Consider the following 22,444-nt stretch of genomic DNA (forward strand, 5'->3'; position numbering starts at 1 on the left):
TAAATATGTCATATTTTAATAAAAATAATATAATATATATTATAATAAAGTTTTAAAAAACTACTATATGTTCACACAGGAAAAGATCACATCTATATAGAGATATATACACACACACACACACACACACACACACACACACATTCTTTTCCTGTGTGATTGTACAGTAGTTTTGATTGAAACAGTTCTAGTCTGCCAGAGGCTCCGACTCACTGAATGTCGTCATCACAGGAAACAGCAGCGCTAGAGTAAAGAGCAAAACATGATAAAATGAGCGGAGAGACGCTGAACTCTACAGAGCGAGAGAAACACTGGCGCACAGAGAATTACAGGCAGAAACACAGAGGAGACACAAACGAGACGGAGAGAAACAACAGTTGAAAGCGACCTCCTGAAGCGTTTCATAACTGCAGAGGACGCGCAGGACCGCCGCGTCTCTCGTGTTCAAGATCTTTCTGCAGTCGTCCCACGAGTGATTGTTACCAAGGGTTTGTGTGAAAGAAGTGTGTCAGACAAGAAGATCTCGGCATCAAAACCTGGAGTCCTAATGATGTCCGTATCCCAGACACCAAACGCAAAACAAACCCGAAGGCCGCAGTCTTACCCGAGCTTTACTGGCTTCAGTTTGTGGCCCTCTGAGTCTAACAAGGCTGAGAATCCCTCTCTCATTACAGGCTGGAGGAAAGAGGGGGACATTGTAAAAAGTCTCCGCTGAATTATTCATTTGCGTGATTTTCCACACATTTAGACTCGACCGCCTCAGAGATGAGAGCTGCTGCGTGATGCGCAGGGTTGCATGATATATCAAAATAAAATCGATATTGCAATATGGCTTGGTGCGACTGTCAAATTGCACAAGCTGCGATTTAATTAAGTAAATATATGAGCTAGTGGTGTCAGACTGCATGTGTGTAAACGAACATACAGATCCACGCTTCATTCTGAAACTGGCAGCGCATATTTGAGTATTTTATTAGTTTGTTGGTTTACTGAAGAACTTAAGATTGTAATTTCACAGAAAATTAAAATTATTTTTATTGCTTGTTTTTTATTTTAAAGTACAATAGAATCATTACCATATATTTATAGTACTGGGGTAGGATTTAATAAGCCTATGGCTTCTACCTATCCCTTTTCAAACAGGTTGAGTATTATGTTGAAATTTTTGTTAATTACGTTATTGATTATTTGTTTATTATGTGTGTATGTATGTATGTATATAAAAATTTGAGTTCGAAATAAAGACTACTACTACATATATGAAATTCATATATAGTAATTCTGTCGCACTGTAAAATAAAAAAAATGTTAAAATACAGTAAAATATTATTTTGTTAAAAATTGTATTTAATAATAATCACAATAAAATCATATTATTAAATTATAATAATAAAATAAAATTATTTTTATTACTTGATTTTTATTTTAAAGTACAATAGAATTATTACCATATATATATATATATATATATATATATATATATATATATATATATATATATATGAAGAACTTGATTTTATTTAATAATAATCACAATAGTCATATAATTAAATAATAATAATACAAATAAAATGTAGTAATTCTTAGAATTACTACAAAAAATTTTAGTAATTATATCGCACTGTAAAATATAGTTTTTTTAAATACTGTAAAATATTATTTTGTAAAAAAATTTAATTTAATAATAATAATCAGAATAAAATCATATTATTAAATATTAATAAATTAATAAATATTAATAAATAATAATAAATATTATATATATATATTATTTTGTTAAAAATTGTATTTAATAATAATCACAATAGTCATATAATTAAATAATAATAATACAAATAAAATGTAGTAATTCTTAGAATTACTACAAAAAGTTGTAGTAATTCTATCGCACTGTAAAATATATATTTTTTAAAATACTGTAAAATATTATTTTGTTAAAAATTTTATTTAATAATAATAATCAGAATAAAATCATATTATTAAATATTAATAAATTAATAAATATTAATAAATAATAATAAATATTATATATATATATATATATATTTTGTTAAAAATTGTATTTAATAATAATCACAATAAAATAAAAAATGATCATCATATAATCATTAAATTATAATAAAAATTTAATTATTTGTATGACTTTTTACAGTACAATAGAATTATTACTCTCTCTCTCTCTCTCTCTCTCTCTCTCTATATATATATATATATATATATATATATTATTGCATTAAAAAATATTTAATAATCATAATAAAATTACATTATATAATTATAATAATAAAAATTAAATTATTTTTTGTGATTTTTTATTTTACAGCACAATAGTAATATTTCCTATTTTGCCTAATATATTTATTTACTAAATAATAATAATAATAATAATCATAAAATCATAATAACTATACTGAATTAACAGTGAATTAACAAAAACCGTGTTAATGTGGCCGATTGAAAATTCAAGTGGAAATATATTTGTTTTTAAACTCTGTTCACTTTATGGAAACTGACAGAGATTTGAGTTGGTTCTTGAAAACCCAAAAGCGAACCCAAAACTAAGAACATTCAGATTTTTCAAGTTTTTCCCAAATGATTTTGCACTCAAAAAATGTCTTCAGAATAAAAGCAATATTTCTGCCGCCTTCTTCAAAAAAAAATCCTTTTAATGAAAAAAAATAAAAAATAAAAAAATCACCCCACTCAATAGAATGATTTATTCTTTTCAAATGTCGCTATTCAAGTCATCTGGTGAAATTTCCTGGATCTTTTCATATCGCAATGTCAAAAGCCCTAATGCTGCGCTATTTGTGTGTTTTTCTCTTTGCTTCATCCACCCCTCCCAATCCCGAACCGCCACTAACCGGAGGTCTCGTCCACGCGCTCCTCCACCATGTGCTCCTTCTGATGGACCCACTCGCTGTTGCACTTGAAGTAGATCTGCGTGGCGGGCGTGGCCTTGCAGTACAGGTTGACGGGCTTGTTCTTGACGATGTACGCCTCCTCTGGCTCCATCAGGAAGTGCGGGAGAGGCTCGGGCGGGTCCGAGGGGAACGTCTCCGGGAGTTCGCCCAATCCCAGATAGTCATCATCTACAGAGGGACGAGAAGATGAGAAGGAGTGAGTCTCAAACACATCAGAGCGTTCATGGGTGTTTTATAGGGATTGTTGATGCACATGTGTTTGCCTGCGAGGCTGGATGTGAGCTACTGTTCACGACATATAAAGAGAAACAGATGCAGTCGTCCTGTAATCAAACGCAGGTTGTGCATGTAAGGAAAGAAATATATTGCAACAGGCGTGTGGTCCCGCTGTACACTTTCAAAACATTCATGTTTCTCTATGATACATAGACAGAAAGATAGATGAATTGTTTTCTATCCATTAAAGCGGAGCTCGTGTGTCTAGAAGCATTTGCGTTCACACAAGTACATATAGTATGTTTGATGCCTGAGACTAAATATGTAAGATTTCATTTCCCACAAACCTGCGGCAGTCTTCTTCAACCGAGGGAATCTGGTTTATTTAATTCCACAGATATTTGTCTGCAGACGGGTAACCGTCCCCTGTAATTACGGCTCTCTTTCATCAGAGCCCTGCCTCACCGGTGTCTTCCTCATCAAACACAAACCTATATTTATCTGACGCTGGCGGAGCAACAGGGTTCACGGAGAAAAGTAAACAGGAAGAGGCAATCGACATTTCCTTTGAGGACTATGAAACGCCACTTGAGACGGAATCGGCTCTATACGTCCCGTGTTTGCCGGTCACGTTCAAATATCTGCCCTCTGACTTTCGGGAGGGAAGCGCGAGGCGAGATTGCCATGTGGTTGTCGATATATATTTTCTAGGGTGTTCGGAATGACTGCGATACAAATGACTGCGTGCTTGTTTCTCTAGGTCAGTGAGGGATTACCATCCTCTCTTCCACTAGACTGCAGTCACTTCTTTACCATTAAGGGACAATATTTGCCCCCTAAATTGATTTTCAAGTGCATTTTTTCACTTTATAAAATAAATAATGTTTTTAAATAAAAAATGTTCAATAGAGAAATATGCAATAAAACTAAGTAAAAAATATTAAACTAAAACTGCCAGTAGGTGGCAGCAAGTCACTGCTTTTATGAGTGAATCATCGAGTCATTCATTCAGTAATGAAGCAAGTGGCTGTGAATGAATCATTGAATCATTGACTCTCACGATTCGTTCAAAGCCACAGAATTGTTTGTGAGTGTCGTAGTTCCGCGGTGGTTTTCGTCAGAACTATTATTGCATTGCAAAATAGAGTAAATACTGACAGTACTGTTTAAAATGCATGTTATATGTTTTTACCTGTTGTATAATAATGTCACGTTTGCAGTCATGTGGATATTTGGGAAAAATTGACCCTTCGCAAAGACCCCCTTAGTTACTGTTGCTTTATCCGACAAGCCACGGCGCTGTCACGCCAAACACAGTGAAAAATACATCGCGGAGCAAAGAGGACACTGAGCAGAGCAGGTTACTTATGATATTAAACAAAGTCCCAGCTTTCAAACTGTGTAATTTTTTAATAAATTCAAACAATAAAAAGCGTTTTGTGGCTCTTTAATGTATCGTGTCAGATCGCTGTAGCTCCTCAGCTCAAGCGGCTCGTGAACCGATCATCTCTTCCTACTAGTTCATTTATAGCATCAAATAAACATGAATGAACATCAGAAGGAATGTTGTTTCAAAAGCAGTCAGTACACGAAGTTCAAGTCCACCGAGCTTAATCTCCTAACTCCTGACTGCTTTGTCAGACAAAATGGCAGATTCGGCGTTACGACTGGTTAGATCGCTTGTCAATCAAACTCCCGGCAAATGGTCAATTGCATTCTTGCTCGTTATCATCATTAAATACAAGATCTCACACAAAGTATGTTTTTGTTTCATAGAAAGTTTGAGTCTTAACACTCTGAGGTCTGAAAACGCGCCGGCGCGTTTTGCAGGTTTTTTTTCACATTGCAGCAAAACAGACTTAAAATACTCCATCATTTTTTGTCATAGAGACATAAGTAATATATCAATTGAAACTATAGAATATCTTCTTTTATTTGTATACACTCAGAGTAAAAACACAATGTTGTGATTTTTGTAAAATAAAGAAAACTAACATGATGCGTGATTTCTCCTCTCCCTCTGAACGAAGTCCAATCTGATAGTTCTCAGAAAATGAACTGTAACTTAGTGAATACTAATCACAAAAAATTAAACTTATGTCTAAAAAAACGTTAAGATGTCAGGTTTTAAATCATGTAAGTCAAATTGAAAACAAACCTTCTGTGTTTATGTAATCTGTATGAAAAGAGAGCCATGTCAGAAGTCCGTGATTCAGCTCATTATCCGCTAATGCGGCCACGCCCACGGAGCCAGCGCTATTCAGACGCAAATTCAGAGGCAATACATGCATTCATCGTCTCAATCGTGTATTTATTGTCTTGAAAAGTGTTTATCTGGATGTAAAAGTCATGGTTAGCGATCTCTAGAAGACATGCAGTTAGTTCCTGTTTTCTTTTCTTCTATAGATGAATTTTAGATGAGTTTTTGTTTCTTTAGCGCCCTCCGGCTGCAGTATGAATTGGAAACTCCATTCATGGAATAGCCTCTTCTTCTTTTAGATGAATTTGTGGACTAAAAATGCACAGAGAGCGCCCTCCGACTTCAAGGATGAATTGAAAACACCAGCGCTCATAGTAATGACAATGAATATTAAATAAATATAACTTCTCTGTATAGAAAATTCACATAAGCATATGAGAGTCCAATATTTCTCCAAATGTGCATGCTTTTAAACTAAAAGCCTATATTCAGACTCTTTGCATCACAGAAATACATTATATTTTAAAGTATAATATAAAACCATTACTTTATATTGTAATAATATTTTTTTTGTATGTTTCATATATCATGATGAGCTTGAGACATCACAGAAGGTTTTTTTCACAGCCTACCTGACTGAAATGCCTCATTAATATGCAAGTCATTTCAGCTCATTACTATCCAATTCTTTTGTCTTCTCAGGTGAGAATGGCCCATTATTCAGTGGTGATTCACGCCTCCATGCATACTATGTTTCTTGGCAAAAAGTGTCTTACAAAAACTAAATCATTATATTGTTTTATATGAAGGAGTAGGCAGCATAATTTTTACATAATTTTGAAGCAAAAACTCTAGTCTACAACCTCCAATACCCTAAAGTATTGTAAACACAGATTTAATATACTGTTTTTGGCCTTATTTCAGTGACTTAAGTTTTTTGTTTTTTCAATAACACACGCATAAACATTATTCATTCAAAAACACAAACATGTACATACATGTTCCTCACATATTATTGTAGCCTAGTTTGTGCTGAATACAGTGTAATGACACTTTTTCCATTAATATGTTTATGAACAACTGAAAAAAGCACAAATGTCAGAGCATGTCAAAACTTCTCCAGGCCCCAAATCAGCCTCAGACTCCAGAGGGTTAAATTGAAATTAATCCACTATCTGTGTCTATATTTGTTCTTCATGCAAGTAAGTGCTACTTTAATTTGTAATTTGATTAAATGTACTGGATTTATGACATTTTGGCAGTTAGAAATGCATGCTCAGTTTTAATATTATTTTAAGGTAGAATTAAATGAACTACTCAGCATTTTGTCGCCTCACGTACCCCAGTTTGGGCACCGCTGCTATATGCATCCCATGTTTGCCGGTTGCGTTCAAATATCTGCCCCCTGACTCCACGTCCACGCCCCGAGAGGGAAGCAAGAGGCCATTTGCAGAGCCGTTCATCACCTGCAAATACGTTTTCTATTCTTAACAACCGACCGCCAGACATCAATTATTTACACAGAAGGAGAATGAATCTGGAGAGAGAGACAGAAGGGACATCAGAGATTCTCGGCCCTTGTCTCGAGCAGCGGCCGAACCGGGTCCTTGTCGGGACGCAGCTGCGACATCACATCGATATCAGCCGCGACGTTAGGGGAACGAGGAGATGGAGGTGAACCGGTGACACTGCATTAGCACATGGAGCCCCAGGGGCTTCTGGGTAGAGTGTGGCTGCTTTTCATCACATGTAGGTCCTAAATCACACCTGTCCCGTCACCGGCCCCTAATCACCTGCTAATTGAAGGGGAGTCATAACTTCGGCTTGACCTCTGCCTGAACACCAGAATAACAGGAAGTTGAGGTCTACTAATTAATCCGAGTGTTCAATCAGTGAGGATGATTTTTTTTTGTCCTCTCTCTTCTTAAAAAGAGAAAAATAAAGAGGAAATTTTGGGTCCATCCAATCCTGAGATTGCATAGAGAGGAAGGAGAGTTCCACCTCCTTATCAAGGAGCTGCGGGATTATCCCAAGCAATTCAAAGTTTACTTCAGGATGCCAGTTGCTCAGTCGATACTGGAGTCACATATTAAAAAGAAGACCACCAATATACAGTAAATATATATATATATATATATATATATATATATATATATATATATATATATATATATATAAAGAGTTTGGTTCCAAAACACTATAACCCCATTTTGATTAAGTTTTTTAGTAAAAATGTGTTTTCTTTACCAAGAAAGTGGCAAGATGAAAACCACTATTTTCTGTTTCTAACTTTCACATAGCATCTTTTGGTTATAAAAACATTAAAAATTCAAATCTAGACACATTTTTTTTTTTTCAAAATGCAATTAATCCATCAATATAAAAGTTATATTTCTTCCCCACCGCAGAAACCACCACAGGTTCATCAATGCCGTCAAAATCATTCATTTTTCAGTTTTTGTTGATCACAAAGTACAAGGCAGATGAGGAAAACTAGGATGCCGGGTGTATTCAGAGCGACCGCCATTACTGTTTACAGTGTGTGGAATGGAGCGCTGTGATTGGTTGAGAGGATATATCGCGTTCTGCAGAGAAGGGAGACTGACGTTTGCCGTGTTTTGGAAAGAAGGGAGAAATCATGACAGAATAACACGACGGATATCACATTTTGTGCAAAATTAATAAATTACTTTTCAATACCGACCAGATACAGTACTGATTTTGGCAGAAATTCAATTTAAAAAAAAAAAAAGGTGTTTATCGCGTTTTGGCTCTGAATTGTCAAAACACCTCTTGCTACAGATGCGAAAAATGCAAAAAATTGAACCCGATCCGAATTTTTTTATGACAGACAAAAGTTTCGGAGGCAGTGTGTAAATGTGATCGACAACGTGAGGTCGTATTTATTTTTTAATGTGTGGCAATTTCGGACCTTTAGCTTTGACGGCAAACATAGGCTTGTTCTTTCTCTGCTAATAATGCAGCAACTAGTCAGCAAATTAATAACTTTATAATGATATGACAAGAAGTACTGTAGTTCTGTATTCATACCGTTTCGCTGTCGGTGTTTTAAGTGTGCATCTGAAGTGTCAGCCTCACGTGTCAAAACAAACAGCAAAAGGCATCAGTAATTCGACCTCTAGAGGTCGCTCTCGTACTATATGATGACAGCGGACCCTTTCTCAGCCGCTCCAGCAATGATGCAACCTGAAACAACTATCTGCATGAATTTTTGCCGATAACTGATTGTTCCACCAATCAGCGCCAATTAATCGGCCTCTAGTTGCTATACAGATTATGAACGTTTAATCAAACCCTAAATCCTGAGCAGCATTAATAGTGAGACTCACTAATTATTTATTAAACACCGGTGTCTTTTATCATATTGCTGCTGCTGCCATGAGAGGTGATTTTACCAGTGATTTACCTCTTCACTTTCAGCCTGAGCCGAACAACACTTTTTAACCATGGTAAAATCCCTGTAACAGACGGCCTCTTGTGAATGCTTATTGGCTATCTTTAACAAAAATGAAAACACATGGTGTAGCGAACAGGACATTAACATTCGGCCTCTATTATAGTGACACAGCGCATTACAACAGCACAGGAAAACATACAGAAAGCTTCCCATCGGACGGTATCTGAGCAAACCAGGGCAGGTTTATCAGCTCAACAATTAGCTATGGACCAGAACCATGACCCGGTGCGACTGCCAGCCCTACTGAGCATGATCACTATCTCGGTCACACACACATGCATCCAAACAAAATGTGCACTCAAACACACACCCTTGAACATTTCTTGAACGCTGTCCTCGTGCCAAACCACTGACAGTCATGTAACGCTCGCAGACACAGAGACCGCCAGCGTTCCAGTCCTTGACCCAAAAACTCCCTCCTACATCTAGGAAACTCACAGAGCCGCGGCATCAGTCTGTCTCGTGGCAGGCCTGAGAGATCAGACGGTGGCATAAAAGGCTTCGATGCATGAGAGCTCCAATTCGTCAGCAGAAATAATAAATAAAAGAGAATAAAAGAGGCGAAAAGCACTCGAGAAATGGAAAAACTTGACAGAAAATTGCCCTCACGCCAACAAGCCCCCACAGATTCGCAGATCTCCAGTGGACAAAAGAGACAGAATAGAGTTCACAATCAGTCCTGCATCAAACCCACGACACAATGCAGCACGTGCAACACGCCTCCCCCACTTTAAGGCAAGAAACTACAGGGTTCTTTAATGCACTGGTCAATTTTGTGATTTTGGTTCTATATAGTGACCAAAAAAGAATTCCACATGCTAAGTATGCATGTGTTAGTGGATCCATGAAGTGTGTTATTGACCTTCATGACCTTAGACACAGATGTCTCATACAGCTATCATGAGAAGAGCAGATTAAAATGAATAAGAAAAAAGTTCAAACTTACAATTCTCTTTCTAGAAAATATGACTCTTGGTTAATGTACTTGTATGAGCAAATGAATTCATTACGAAAGAAGCACATATTTATTCTCTGGAAGCCGGGTTAAATGAGTAAACATGGGTCAGATGCTGTCACCTCTCAGATACCAAATACAGATATGGCCTGTAACAGAAATGCCAGAATAGATACACTGGTTTTAATAAAACTATGATTTCCTATTCATTGCATAATACAAGGAGAGTGATTATAAATCCACCCCCTTCAACACATTGAAAGTGTATTTTACTGTTGACAGTATTTTCTGATTTATATCCAAAAATCCCCTCTGTAATAACCTTTATTGTGTCAACAAAATTAAATAAGAATTTTGAACTTGGCATATCCAATATTCAGATGTTTGTTCTGGATATGTATGCAAATTAGTGCAGATTTAATTACATAATGCCTTACTTGCATATTTAAACATAACATTTCAGAAAACTTGTAATACAAAACAATTGTCTTAATTATTGTGATTAATCAACTGGGGGATGTTTGATGATATCTGTTTGTTGTTAGTTATCAATTTCTACCCTATGCACCTGTCACTCTTTACTTTAACTTTAAAAGGTTCCCTTCAGGCCCTTCATATATAGAATCTTTTAGGGGTTCACATCATGAATCATATTATGGATTTATCTTTAATTATTTTTGTTTTAATCCATTTTAATTAGATTTTATCAATTAAACAGCTCGTAAACATACTTTACCAGTAGAAAAAATTGAAATAATCTGTTAAACATTAAATTATTATGCAATGTTTTGACATTCCTCCTTATATAAAACCTTTTTGGCATAACGGGTCCTTAAAAATTGAGTCAAGAACCCTAGAGTTTTATATAGAACCCCACTGAAGAGTTCTCTAAAATTGAGTCAAGAACCCTAGAGTTCTATATAGAACCCCACTGAAGTGTCTTTAAAATCGAGTCAAGAACCCTAGAGTTTTATATAGAACCCCACTGAAGAGTTCTTTAAAATTGAGTCAAGAACCCTAGAGTTTTATATAGAACCCCACTGAAGAGTTCTTTAAAATTGAGTCAAGAACCCTAGAGTTTTATATAGAACCCCACTGAAGTGTCTTTAAAATCGAGTCAAGAACCCTAGAGTTTTATATAGAACCCCACTGAAGAGTTCTTTAAAATTGAGTCAAGAACCCTAGAGTTTTATATAGAACCCCACTGAAGTGTCTTTAAAATTGAGTCAAGAACCCTAGAGTTTTATATAGAACCCCACTGAAGTGTCTTTAAAATCGAGTCAAGAACCCTAGAGTTTTATATAGAACCCCACTGAAGAGTTCTTTAAAATTGAGTCAAGAACCCTAGAGTTTTATATAGAACCCCACTCAAGAGTTCTTTAAAATTGAGTCAAGAACCCTAGAGTTTTATATAGAACCCCACTGAAGTGTCTTTAAAATCGAGTCAAGAACCCTAGAGTTTTATATAGAACCCCACTGAAGAGTTCTTTAAAATTGAGTCAAGAACCCTAGAGTTTTATATAGAACCCCACTGAAGTGTCTTTAAAATCGAGTCAAGAACCCTAGAGTTTTATATAGAACCCCACTGAAGTGTCTTTAAAATCGAGTCAAGAACCCTAGAGTTTTATATAGAACCCCACTGAAGAGTTCTTTAAAATTGAGTCAAGAACCCTAGAGTTTTATATAGAACCCCACTGAAGTGTCTTTAAAATCGAGTCAAGAACCCTAGAGTTTTATATAGAACCCCACTGAAGAGTTCTTTAAAATTGAGTCAAGAACCCTAGAGTTTTATATAGAACCCCACTGAAGTGTCTTTAAAATCGAGTCAAGAACCCTAGAGTTTTATATAGAACCCCACTGAAGAGTTCTTTAAAATTGAGTCAAGAACCCTAGAGTTTTATATAGAACCCCACTGAAGAGTTCTTTAAAATTGAGTCAAGAACCCTAGAGTTTTATATAGAACCCCACTGAAGTGTCTTTAAAATCGAGTCAAGAACCCTAGAGTTTTATATAGAACCCCACTGAAGTGTCTTTAAAATTGAGTCAAGAACCCTAGAGTTTTATATAGAACCCCACTGAAGTGTCTTTAAAATCGAGTCAAGAACTCTAGAGTTTTATATAGAACCCCACTGAAGTGTCTTTAAAATCGAGTCAAGAACCCTAGAGTTTTATATAGAACCCCACTGAAGTGTCTTTAAAATTGAGTCAAGAACCCTAGAGTTTTATATAGAACCCCACTGAAGAGTTCTTTAAAATTGAGTCAAGAACCCTAGAGTTTTATATAGAACCCCACTGAAGTGTCTTTAAAATCGAGTCAAGAACCCTAGAGTTTTATATAGAACCCCACTGAAGTGTCTTTAAAATTGAGTCAAGAACCCTAGAGTTTTATATAGAACCCCACTGAAGAGTTCTTTAAAATTGAGTCAAGAACCCTAGAGTTTTATATAGAACCCCACTGAAGAGTTCTTTAAAATCGAGTCAAGAACCCTAGAGTTTTATATAGAACCCCACTGAAGTGTCTTTAAAATCGAGTCAAGAACCCTAGAGTTTTATATAGAACCCCACTGAAGAGTTCTTTAAAATTGAGTCAAGAACCCTAGAGTTTTATATAGAACCCCACTGAAGTGTCTTTAAAATCGAGTCAAGAACCCTAGAGTTTTATATAGAACCCCACTGAAGTGTCTTTAAAATCGAGTCAAGAACCCTAGAGTTTATATAGAACTCCACTGAAGAGTTCTTTAAAATCGAGTCAAGAACCCTAGAGTTTTATATAGAACCCCAGTGAACCTTTTTTCCACTCTTAAGAGTGTAGTGTCTTGCCTTAACTGCTGGAGTGGGCAGTCGACCCACAACAGAAGATTGTGTGTTTGTCCCAGCGGTGCGCAGGGGCCGGTTTTGGGCTCCACCCCGTCTGCATGCCGTCACGCTGGGGGAAACCTTCATGCCAGACTGCCATGCTTTGATGCTGGTGCTCGGGGATGTAATTTGAGTCACAGTTATCACAGTCACATCTAGAAAGCTCAACCACACCTTCCCCTCAGAAAAACAGGCCTGTTGAATTTCCACAGAATAAAAAACAAGAATAAACGTGTATGAAAGGGTCTGACCTTGAATCATCTGAGCTGCCGAGCATCTTTTAATTGCCTGTGAGTTTTTTTGCTTTAGCAGTCACATCGCAGAGTCACCGCGTGACCTCCGTCACCTCTGGAAACTAAAACAACACGCTTCAGGCAATTAGCGTTTCATCTGCTCTGATGCAATGTTTCACTGAAATCACTTGCAGCAGAAGTCAGTTCGCCTTCACCCACAAATCTGCAATCCTTTAGAGTGATCCTAATCAGGAATCACCCCCAAATTGCTTCCATACGAAGATTAAAATTTAATTTCATCCATTTCCAGTGAGGATATTAGAATATGCAAAAGTGTTTTCACTGGATCATGTTATGCAATAGTACTATAATAACCAAAAAGGCTTTTCTGAATATGAATCCACATGTGAATTTGGATTATGTCTGTGCATAAATCAAATTAAAACAAATCTGGAAGGGAAACAATTGGGCTTTGGCATCGTTGAGCAGCGTGTCCAGCTAAGACCATCAAATCAACTAACCATGCATTTTTATCATTATTCTTATGCATAATGTGTTTTAGATTTTTAAGTGTTTTTGAAAGAAGTTTCTAATGAAATGCACAAAGATAAATACAGTAAAAATAGTGAAATATTATTACAATTTAAAACAGCTGTTTTCTATGTGAATATATAGTAAAGTGTAATTTATTCCTGTGATCAAAGCTGAATTTTCAGCATCATTACTGTGTCACAGAAATCAAGAAACTTTCCTACATTTCCAACATTGAAAGCAAACATTGAAACATTGCTGCTTCATATTTTAGTGGAAACCGTTTAAATAAAACCCAAACACTTCTTTGAAAAGTAATAACTGTGGCATCAACGTGCCCCTCCATTTGTAAAAGTACCACAAGATGCCCTACATTTGTAAATATTGCGAGCCGAATGCCATGGAAAACTGTAAAGCGTGAGCGCATCTAATCCACATTGATATAACGCCGCATGACGTGCTCAGGAAACTGCAGCCGGAATGAAAGCTTGACTGTATGAGCACAGAAGAGATAGATGGAGGCAGCGAGCGGTATGGAAGGTCAGCGAGTGTGTGAGAGAAGAGTGAATATTCCGGTGAAAACTTTTCAATTGGATTTCTCCTGCTGGAATGGTTCATGAAAATGAAACGGCGGTCTCGTAAGCTCTGATATGAAAGCAGAGCAGCGCAGTGACCCGACAGATCGCAGTATAGTTCACTCCGACACACACGGCCTGCGTCTCCCGCAGGTTCAGCCGCGCGAGGTCGGAATAACAAAGACTTCCAGGATGCGCTGCATTCAAATGTTTGGAGCATATTAGTTTTTATTAATATTTTAAGCTACGTTTTATATTTTCCATTTTCAAGTTTTTTTGCCGTTTTTTTTTTTTTTTTACTTTTATTAGTTTTTGTTTTTTTAAATATTTATATAGTTTTTATTTCATTCCATTTTCAAGTTTTAGTAATTTTTTTTTTTTTTTTTTTTTTTTAGTTTTTGTGGGGTTTTTCCCCAATATTTATATAGTTTTTATTTCAGTTTTGTTTTCATTAAAATTTTGAACTACTTTTTATATTTATATTTTCCATTTTCGAGTTTTAGTAATTTTGCTGTTTTTTAAATTATTTTTATTAGCTTTTGTGTGTTTTAAAAATATTTTTATATAGTTTTTCAGTTTTGTTTTTCTTAATATTTTAAAATACTTTTTATTTTTATATTTTCCCATTTCAAGTTTAAGCAATTTTGCTGTTTTTGTTTTGTTTGTTTTGTTTTTCTTTCAATATTTCTATAGTTTTTTATCTCAGTTTTAATTATTTTAAAACTTCGACAAACTAAAGAAAATGAGAAATGTCGCCTTGGTGTATTTTCTAACAGAAATATGTTTTTCATATTATTTCAGTTATTTACATAAGTTTTTGTGTTTTTTTATTATTATTATTTTATGTATACACTACCGTTCACACATTTGGGGATAGCAAGATTTTGCAATGTTTTTGAAAGAGTCTCTTCTGCTCACTAAAGCTGCATTTATCTGATCAAAAATACAGTAAAAATAGTGAAATATTATTACAATGTAAAATATCTGTTTTCTATGTGAATATATAGTAAAGTGTAATTTATTCCTGTGATCAAAGCTGAATTTTCAGCATCATTACTCCAGTCTTCAGTGTCACATGATCCTTCAGAAATCATTCTGATATGATGATTTGATGCTCAAGAAACATTTATGATTATTATCAATGTTGAAAACAGTTGTGCTGCTTCAGATTTTTGTTTTCAGGATTCTTTGATGAATAAAAAGTTCAAAAGAACAGCATCTTTTGTAACATAATAAATGTATTTACTGTCACTTTTGTTCAATTTAATGCGTCCTTTTGAAATATTTGAATGGTAGTTTATATTAACAAACATGATTTTAATGTTTTTCATTTCAGTTAACAATAAAAACCCTGGTTTGGAGTTGCTGAAACTCGAGAGATCTTCTAAAACAAGGCGGTACAGATATATCACAAGCTCCGATATCAAAGTCTCATCTTAACAGCGAGAAACACCAAAGATCTGTGTGAGGAACTGGAGAACTGAGAGCTCAACGGAGCGGGTTGTTAAAATAAAGAGGTCAAGTTCTTTGTAGGACTCTTTGAAGAGCAGCACCGGACAAGATCACCCGCTAAAACAAGTGCGATAACATTGATGTAAGAAAACAAACACAGCAGCAGCACATCCAGCTGGAAGATCTCTTCACCTCCCATTCATATGGTGGATCGGAGATGAAACAACACATCGGGGGAGTCTGCGCTCTCTTTAGAGTTTGTCAAGAGCCAAACATCTTCAAAGCCAGAAAGAAAAACCTAAAACAACACCAGTCCCCGCATGTGCCGCCCGTGTGCAGCGAGCAGGCCATGTGTATCCAAACAATCCACTCAGACAAGAGCTTGCTGGGAATAAATGATGTAGGAAGTGTCCTCAGAGCCTCTCGGTTCGGGTTCACTGGCAGTCTGCCGCAACAAAGCATCTCCGTCACCCAAAGCCTAATTGTTTTTTCAATTAACAGCGGCTTCCCCAGAGCGCCGTGTGCCGTGTTCAACGCACATTCGTCGCTGGATGAGTGTAAAAGCTGTGCTGGAATCAGAGTCTCAGTGTTTCATGTTTTGACACGATTTTACTGCATCTGAAGTGTTTGTGAAAGAGCATCTGAGAGTCTGAGAGAAACACCGAACGCTGTTATGTTACGCTGCAATAAAAACAATCGACAAAGACAAAAAGGGAGAAAAGCACACGTTATTTTTGACCGCATAAATAAACCGCAATTAATTAACCCTCTGGAGTCTGAGGCTGATTTGGGGCCTGGAGAAGTTTTGACATGCCCTGACATTTGTGCTTTTTTCAGTTGTTCATAAACATATAAATGACAAAAGTGTCATTACACTGTATTCAGCACAAACTAGGCTACAATAATATGTGAGGAACATGTATGTACATGTTTGTGTTTTTGAAGGAATAATGTTTATGCGTGGTTATTGAAAAAACAAAAAACTTAAGTCACTGAAATAAGGCCAAAATAAGTATATTAAATCTGTGTTCACAAGACTTTTGGGTATTGGAGGTTGTAGACTAGAGTTTTTGCTTCAAAATTATGTAAAAATTATTCTGCCTACTCCTTCATATAAAACAATATATTGATTTAGTTTTTGTAAGACACTTTTTGCCAAGAAACACAGTATGCATGGAGGCGTGAATCACCACTGAATAATGGGCCATTCTCACCTGAGAAGACAAAAGAATCGCATAGTAATGAGCTGAAATGACTTGCATATTAATGAGGCATTTCAGTCAGGTAGGCTGTGAAAAAAACCTTCTGTGATGTCTCAAGCTCATCATGATATATGAAACATACAGAAAAATATTATTACAATATAAAGTAATGGTTTTATATTATACTTTAAAATATAATGTATTTCTGTGATGCAAAGAGTCTGAATATAGGCTTTTAGTTTAAAAGCATGCACATTTGGAGAAATATTGGATTCTCATATGCTTATGTCAATTTTCTATACAGAGAAGTTATATTTATTTAATATTCATTGTCATTACTATGAGCGCTGGTGTTTTCAATTCATCCTTGAAGTCGGAGGGCGCTCTCTGTGCATTTTTAGTCCACAAATTCATCTAAAAGAAGAAGAGGCTATTCCATGAATGGAGTTTCCAATTCATACTGCAGCCGGAGGGCGCTAAAGAAACAAAAACTCATCTAAAATTCATCTGTAGAAGAAAAGAAAACAGGAACTAACTGCATGTCTTCTAGAGCTCCCTAACCATGACTTTTACATCCAGATAAACACTTTTCAAGACAATAAATACACAATTGAGACGATGAATGCATGTATTGCCTCTGAATTTGCGTCTGAATAGCGCTGGCTCCGTGGGCGTGGCCGCATTAGTGGATAATGAGCTGAATCACGGACTTCTGACATGGCTCTCTTTTCATACAGATTACATAAACACAGAAGGTTTGTTTTCGATTTGACTTAAATGATTTAAAACCTGACATCTTAACGTTTTTTAGACATAAGTTTAACTTTTCTGTGATTAGTATTCACTAAGTTACAGTTCATTTTCTGAGAACTATCAGATTGGACTTCGTTCAGAGGGAGAGGAGAAATCACGCATCATGTTAGTTTTCTTTATTTTACAAAAAGCACAACATTGTGTTTTTACTCTGAGTGTATACAAATAAAAGAAGATATTCTATAGTTTCAATTGATATATTACTTATGTCTCTATGACAAAAAATGACGGAGTATTTTAAGTCTGTTTTGCTGCAATGTGAAAAAAAACCTGCAAAACGCGCCGGCGCGTTTTCAGACCTCAGAGTGTTAAACGAGACAGACAGACAGAGAGATCGAAAAAAATGATGATGTTAATTAGTATTTATCAATAAAACTCTATTATCATTAACAAAAATATATTTATCAAACTTCCAAAAACTGATACAACCCAGCCATTGGGTTAAATTTTTAAATTCAAATTTTTAACCCAACAGTTGGGTTTCTCTATATTTGACCCAAATTTGGGTTGAAACAAGCCAGCATTTTTTAGAGTGTAGATATTAAGATCTAGACATTACCTTTAAAAAAATACACGATATAAATAAACTGCAATTAAATAAACATCATAAATAAATGGCAATTCAATGTCATGAATAAATGGCATAAAAGTAACCTCATAAACAAACAAAAGCATAAAATAAATTTAAATAAATAAATATATTATTTTTAGGGGTCAAGTTCAAAGATTCACTCATGTTTATGCTCATAACTTGTGACGTGTAAGAAACTAAATTATTTTTCCTCTGAATCAAAAGCACCCTATGACGTCATGAACATTTTTACGCCATTTCGATTTTCTCACTTTTTCGAACTCTTCCTAGAGCGTTTGACCAATGTGCATCAAATTTGGTATGTAGCATCTACTCACACACCATGCAAAAAGTATTTAAAAGATTTTAGATCGGACAATCCGTTCTTGTATAGCGGGCAAAGAGGACACTGACAACACGTCGACAGACAAGACAGAGCAGGTTACTGATGATATTAAACAAAGTCCCAGCTTTCAAACTGTGTAATTTTTTAATAAATTCAAACAATAAAAAGCGTTTTGAGGCTCTTTAATGTGTCGTGACAGATCGCTGTAGCTCCTCAGCTCAAGCGGCTCGTGAACCGATCATCTCTTCCTACTAGTTCATTTATAGCATCAAATAAACATGAATGAACATCAGAAGGAATGTTGTTTCAAAAGCAGTCAGTACACGAAGTTCAAGTCCACCGAGGTTAATCTCCTAGCTCCTGACTGCTTTGTCGGACAAAATGCCGGATTCGGCGTTATGATTGGTTAGATCGCTTGTCAATCAAACTCCCGGCGAAGAGTCAATTGACACCAAACTTGGTATATGTCATTACAGTCGTGATTTGGGGGTATATGCACAGTATCGTCACAGCGCCACCTACTGGTGCCGGGATATGAAAAATGGCCATTTTTGCTTATAACTTTTGAATGCCTTTTCCTGAAATCATGAGTCTCCTTAGAATCCTTGAGGCATGCCGAGTTGAACGATATCCAATTTTCTTTGGTCGGCCATTTTGGGTGTCGGCCATTTTGAACGTTGTCATAAAATGTTGTTTTATGAACACATTAACGAATCGTTACGTAACTCAGTATGATTCATCGAGGCCATGTTCTGAGAGGATCTGTAAAGTTTTAGTTCAGCGCCCCCTAGTGGTCAAGATATATTATGAAATTTATGAAAATGCTTATAACATGAAAAATTCAACATATTGTCATTTAACTTACATCATTAGATTTGTCGGCTTATGCCGAGTCCTACGATACCAAATTTGCAATATTCTACCATACTTAATGTCCGCCATATTGAATTTTATTCAAAACCTACTTTTTTGAACAAAATTTCTCCGATTTGTATGAAATTTGGTATGTAGCATCTACAGACACTCATGAGAAAAATTTGCGTAAAGATTTTTGATAAACTCAACCGTTGTTTTACAGAGTCAACAAAGTTGACTGCGATCACGCCAAAATGGATATGCGGCTGTATCATTACAAAAGTTTTGTGTATTGATATGAAACTTGGTACATGTCATCACAGGCATGACTTGAAGGTGCATGCAGAGTTTCATCATAGCGCCACCTACTGCTCAGAAGTTATAAACCATGTTATTATAACTGCTTTAACTGATGTAATTTAAACGGCGTTATCCTAATCTCATGATCACAGATGCTAAATAGCATTTAAAAACTATTATCAATAACAAAAAATAAATTTATCAAACTACCAATGACTGACTTGCAGTAAATCTACATATTAAAAAGTACACAATACTTTTCATCTTCACACAGAGCTCATTTAACCTTTTATAAAATTAAACTGATGTGTGTAAAAGCTGCGTGTCTCAGGGTAATGCGCGTCTCGACACGATTTTACTGCATCTGAAGTGTTTGTGAAAGTGCATCAGCACCTGCGAGTCTGAGAGAAACACCGAACGCTGGAGGGAAACATCGCAATAAAACTGGAAGCAATTGACAAAGACAAGAGGGAGAAAAGCGCACGGTCGAGAGCGCTCAAAACGGCATCGCCGGCACGCTGTCAAATCAAGAGAAAACATGAGGTGTGCGACGGAGCTGCTGGATGGAATAACATGATTTGAGGAAATGAATCCTTCAAGAGCGAGAGAGAGGCCTGATGTTTCCTCAGACGGGGAATGAGGGAATGGAGTCAGCGTTCGCTGCGCCGCACTGCAGAAGAAATGATATTTGAACAGAGTTGTGAATCTGCAGCCTCGACTGAATGTGATGAGATCAAAGTACTGTGTACCAGGAAATAACATCAACTCAGTAAGTAGAAAACATCGACGAATGCAGTTTGAACTGTGAAGTCTGATTCACATACTAATGAATCAGGTGAAATGACTCTTGAACTCACGAACTGAATCGAATGAATTACAAGCGGATTTCCTGGATATAGTCAGTTCCTCCCCAAACTCACACCGCTGGTTTAGTTGCACCGGTCATGATCTGACCAACACGTCACACTATTGGTGTCAAACTTACAGCAACTCTGCATAACAATGACATCTTTAATAGATACACATTACCAAAATGAACAATCAATCAACAAATAAATAAATATAAATATAAATATAACAATTATATTAAATAACATTTACCAATAAAACTACATTAACATTGCCAAAAATAAATGTATTAAATTAAAAATGACTGACTTAGAAATGACACATTATGTTTAAAAAAATGCACATTTACAAAACAATTTAATTTTTATATATTTAACCATAATATAAAAAATGATATATTATATAATTTTATTTATTATTATTAAATGGCATTTACCAGTAAAATTCAGTTAAAATCAAAATATTTATATTGTTCTTGTTATTTTGAAAAATTAATTTAAACTAATAAATAAATAATATTATAAATAGCTATCTACCAATAAAACTATTAACATTTACAAAATGTATTAAACTATGAGTGACCGACTTAAAATCACAGATTACCTTAAAAAAAATGCACATTTACAAAATATTTTGATTGTTATATATTTAACTATAATATATAATATAATACAAAACAATATAATATAATATAATATAATAATATATTTTTATTTATTATTATTATTATTATTTTAATTGCCATTTACCAATAAAATTCAGTAAAAATCAAAAATTTCCATTATTCTTAGCATTTGGAAAAATAAATTTTAATAAATAAATAATATTACAATTAATAGCAATTTCCCAATAAAACTCTATTAACATTGACAAAAATAAATGTATTAAACTACTAATGACTGAATTAAAAATCACAAATTACCTTTAAAAATGCACATTTACATTTTGATTGTTATATATAATATTTACCCATAATATAAAATATAACATTATATAATTGTATTTATTTATAATAATGTTAAATGGAAATTACCAATAAAATTCAGTAAAAATCAAAAGATTCCCATTGTTCTTGTTACTTGGAAAAATAAATAAATAAATAAATAATATTACTATTATGTTAAATAGCAATTTCCCAATAAAACTCTATTAACATTGCCAAAAATAAATGTATTAAACTATGAATGACTGACTTAAAAATTACACATTACCAAAAGATTATGTTTGTTATATGATATTTAACTATAATATAATATAATACATTATTTATTTTATTTTATTGTGTTAAATAGCATTTACCAATAAAATTCAGTTAAAATCAAAAGATTTTCATTGTTCTTGTTATAAAATAAATAAATAAATAAATAATAATAGTAGTAGCTGTAAAATAAAATTATTTTTAGTTAAATAGCACTTAACAATGGAGCTGCATTAACGTCAAGATAAAATGATTCTGTTTTGTCAAGTTGAAAGTAGAGTTGTGTAGAAGTGTGTTGTGAGACCAGCGCTGTTCTCCACATGTGTGATAGCAGCTGCTGACAGCGCAGTGAAAGATAAGCTCGATTCTATCTGCGCGCGTCAGATTTATGGTTCCCGGGAAGCTCTGTATCACCCTCAGCGCTGCGTCTCTTCCATCAGGGGAGAGTCAAGCGTGAACGCGGATGAACGCCGGCATAAATCCTCCATCCCACTGCCTCTCGCTTTTATTTCCGCTCTGCACGGAAAGCAAGAATGATGCGCAATATAAGGTGTGGGAACTTCAAACGATGAACCTGTCCTACAATAAAAGGATTTCAGGACGTCGGCCGTCCCATCATGATCTATGATGCGTGACACACGGGTCTGACGATTCATAAAGAATCATGTGATCACTAACCGTCAGACACTAAAACAGAAATACTGGCCAAAAGTGCTCAATCCGGAGGTGAAAGGTTTCATTGCGGCCTCAGATTAAGCAGCGATGTTCACGTTATCATGTTTCAGTTCATTCTGCTTCTATTTAAAGAAGAATAAAAACACATAATTGCAAAAGTACTCAAGAAAAGAGAGCCTGTAAGATTCTCCAGAAACAAACAAGCAGCAGATAAG

At 35.2% G+C, this 22,444-nt stretch overlaps 1 protein-coding gene across 3 annotated transcripts in view; it reads right to left on the bottom strand.

The window, feature by feature from the left end:
• The window catches only part of unc5cb (unc-5 netrin receptor Cb), a 218,723-nt gene that overhangs the window by 104,715 nt on the left and 91,564 nt on the right, over nt 1-22,444 (bottom strand). For all 3 annotated transcript variants that reach the window (XM_048181361.1, XM_048181360.1, XM_048181362.1), the window contains exon 2: nt 2,865-3,092. In XM_048181361.1, the coding sequence (XP_048037318.1) occupies nt 2,865-3,092 (228 nt within the window). The remainder of the gene's footprint in view (nt 1-2,864; nt 3,093-22,444) is intronic.

Source organism: Megalobrama amblycephala, linkage group LG2 (assembly GCF_018812025.1).
Source record: "Megalobrama amblycephala isolate DHTTF-2021 linkage group LG2, ASM1881202v1, whole genome shotgun sequence".
Classification (NCBI taxonomy): Eukaryota; Metazoa; Chordata; class Actinopteri; order Cypriniformes; family Xenocyprididae; genus Megalobrama; species Megalobrama amblycephala.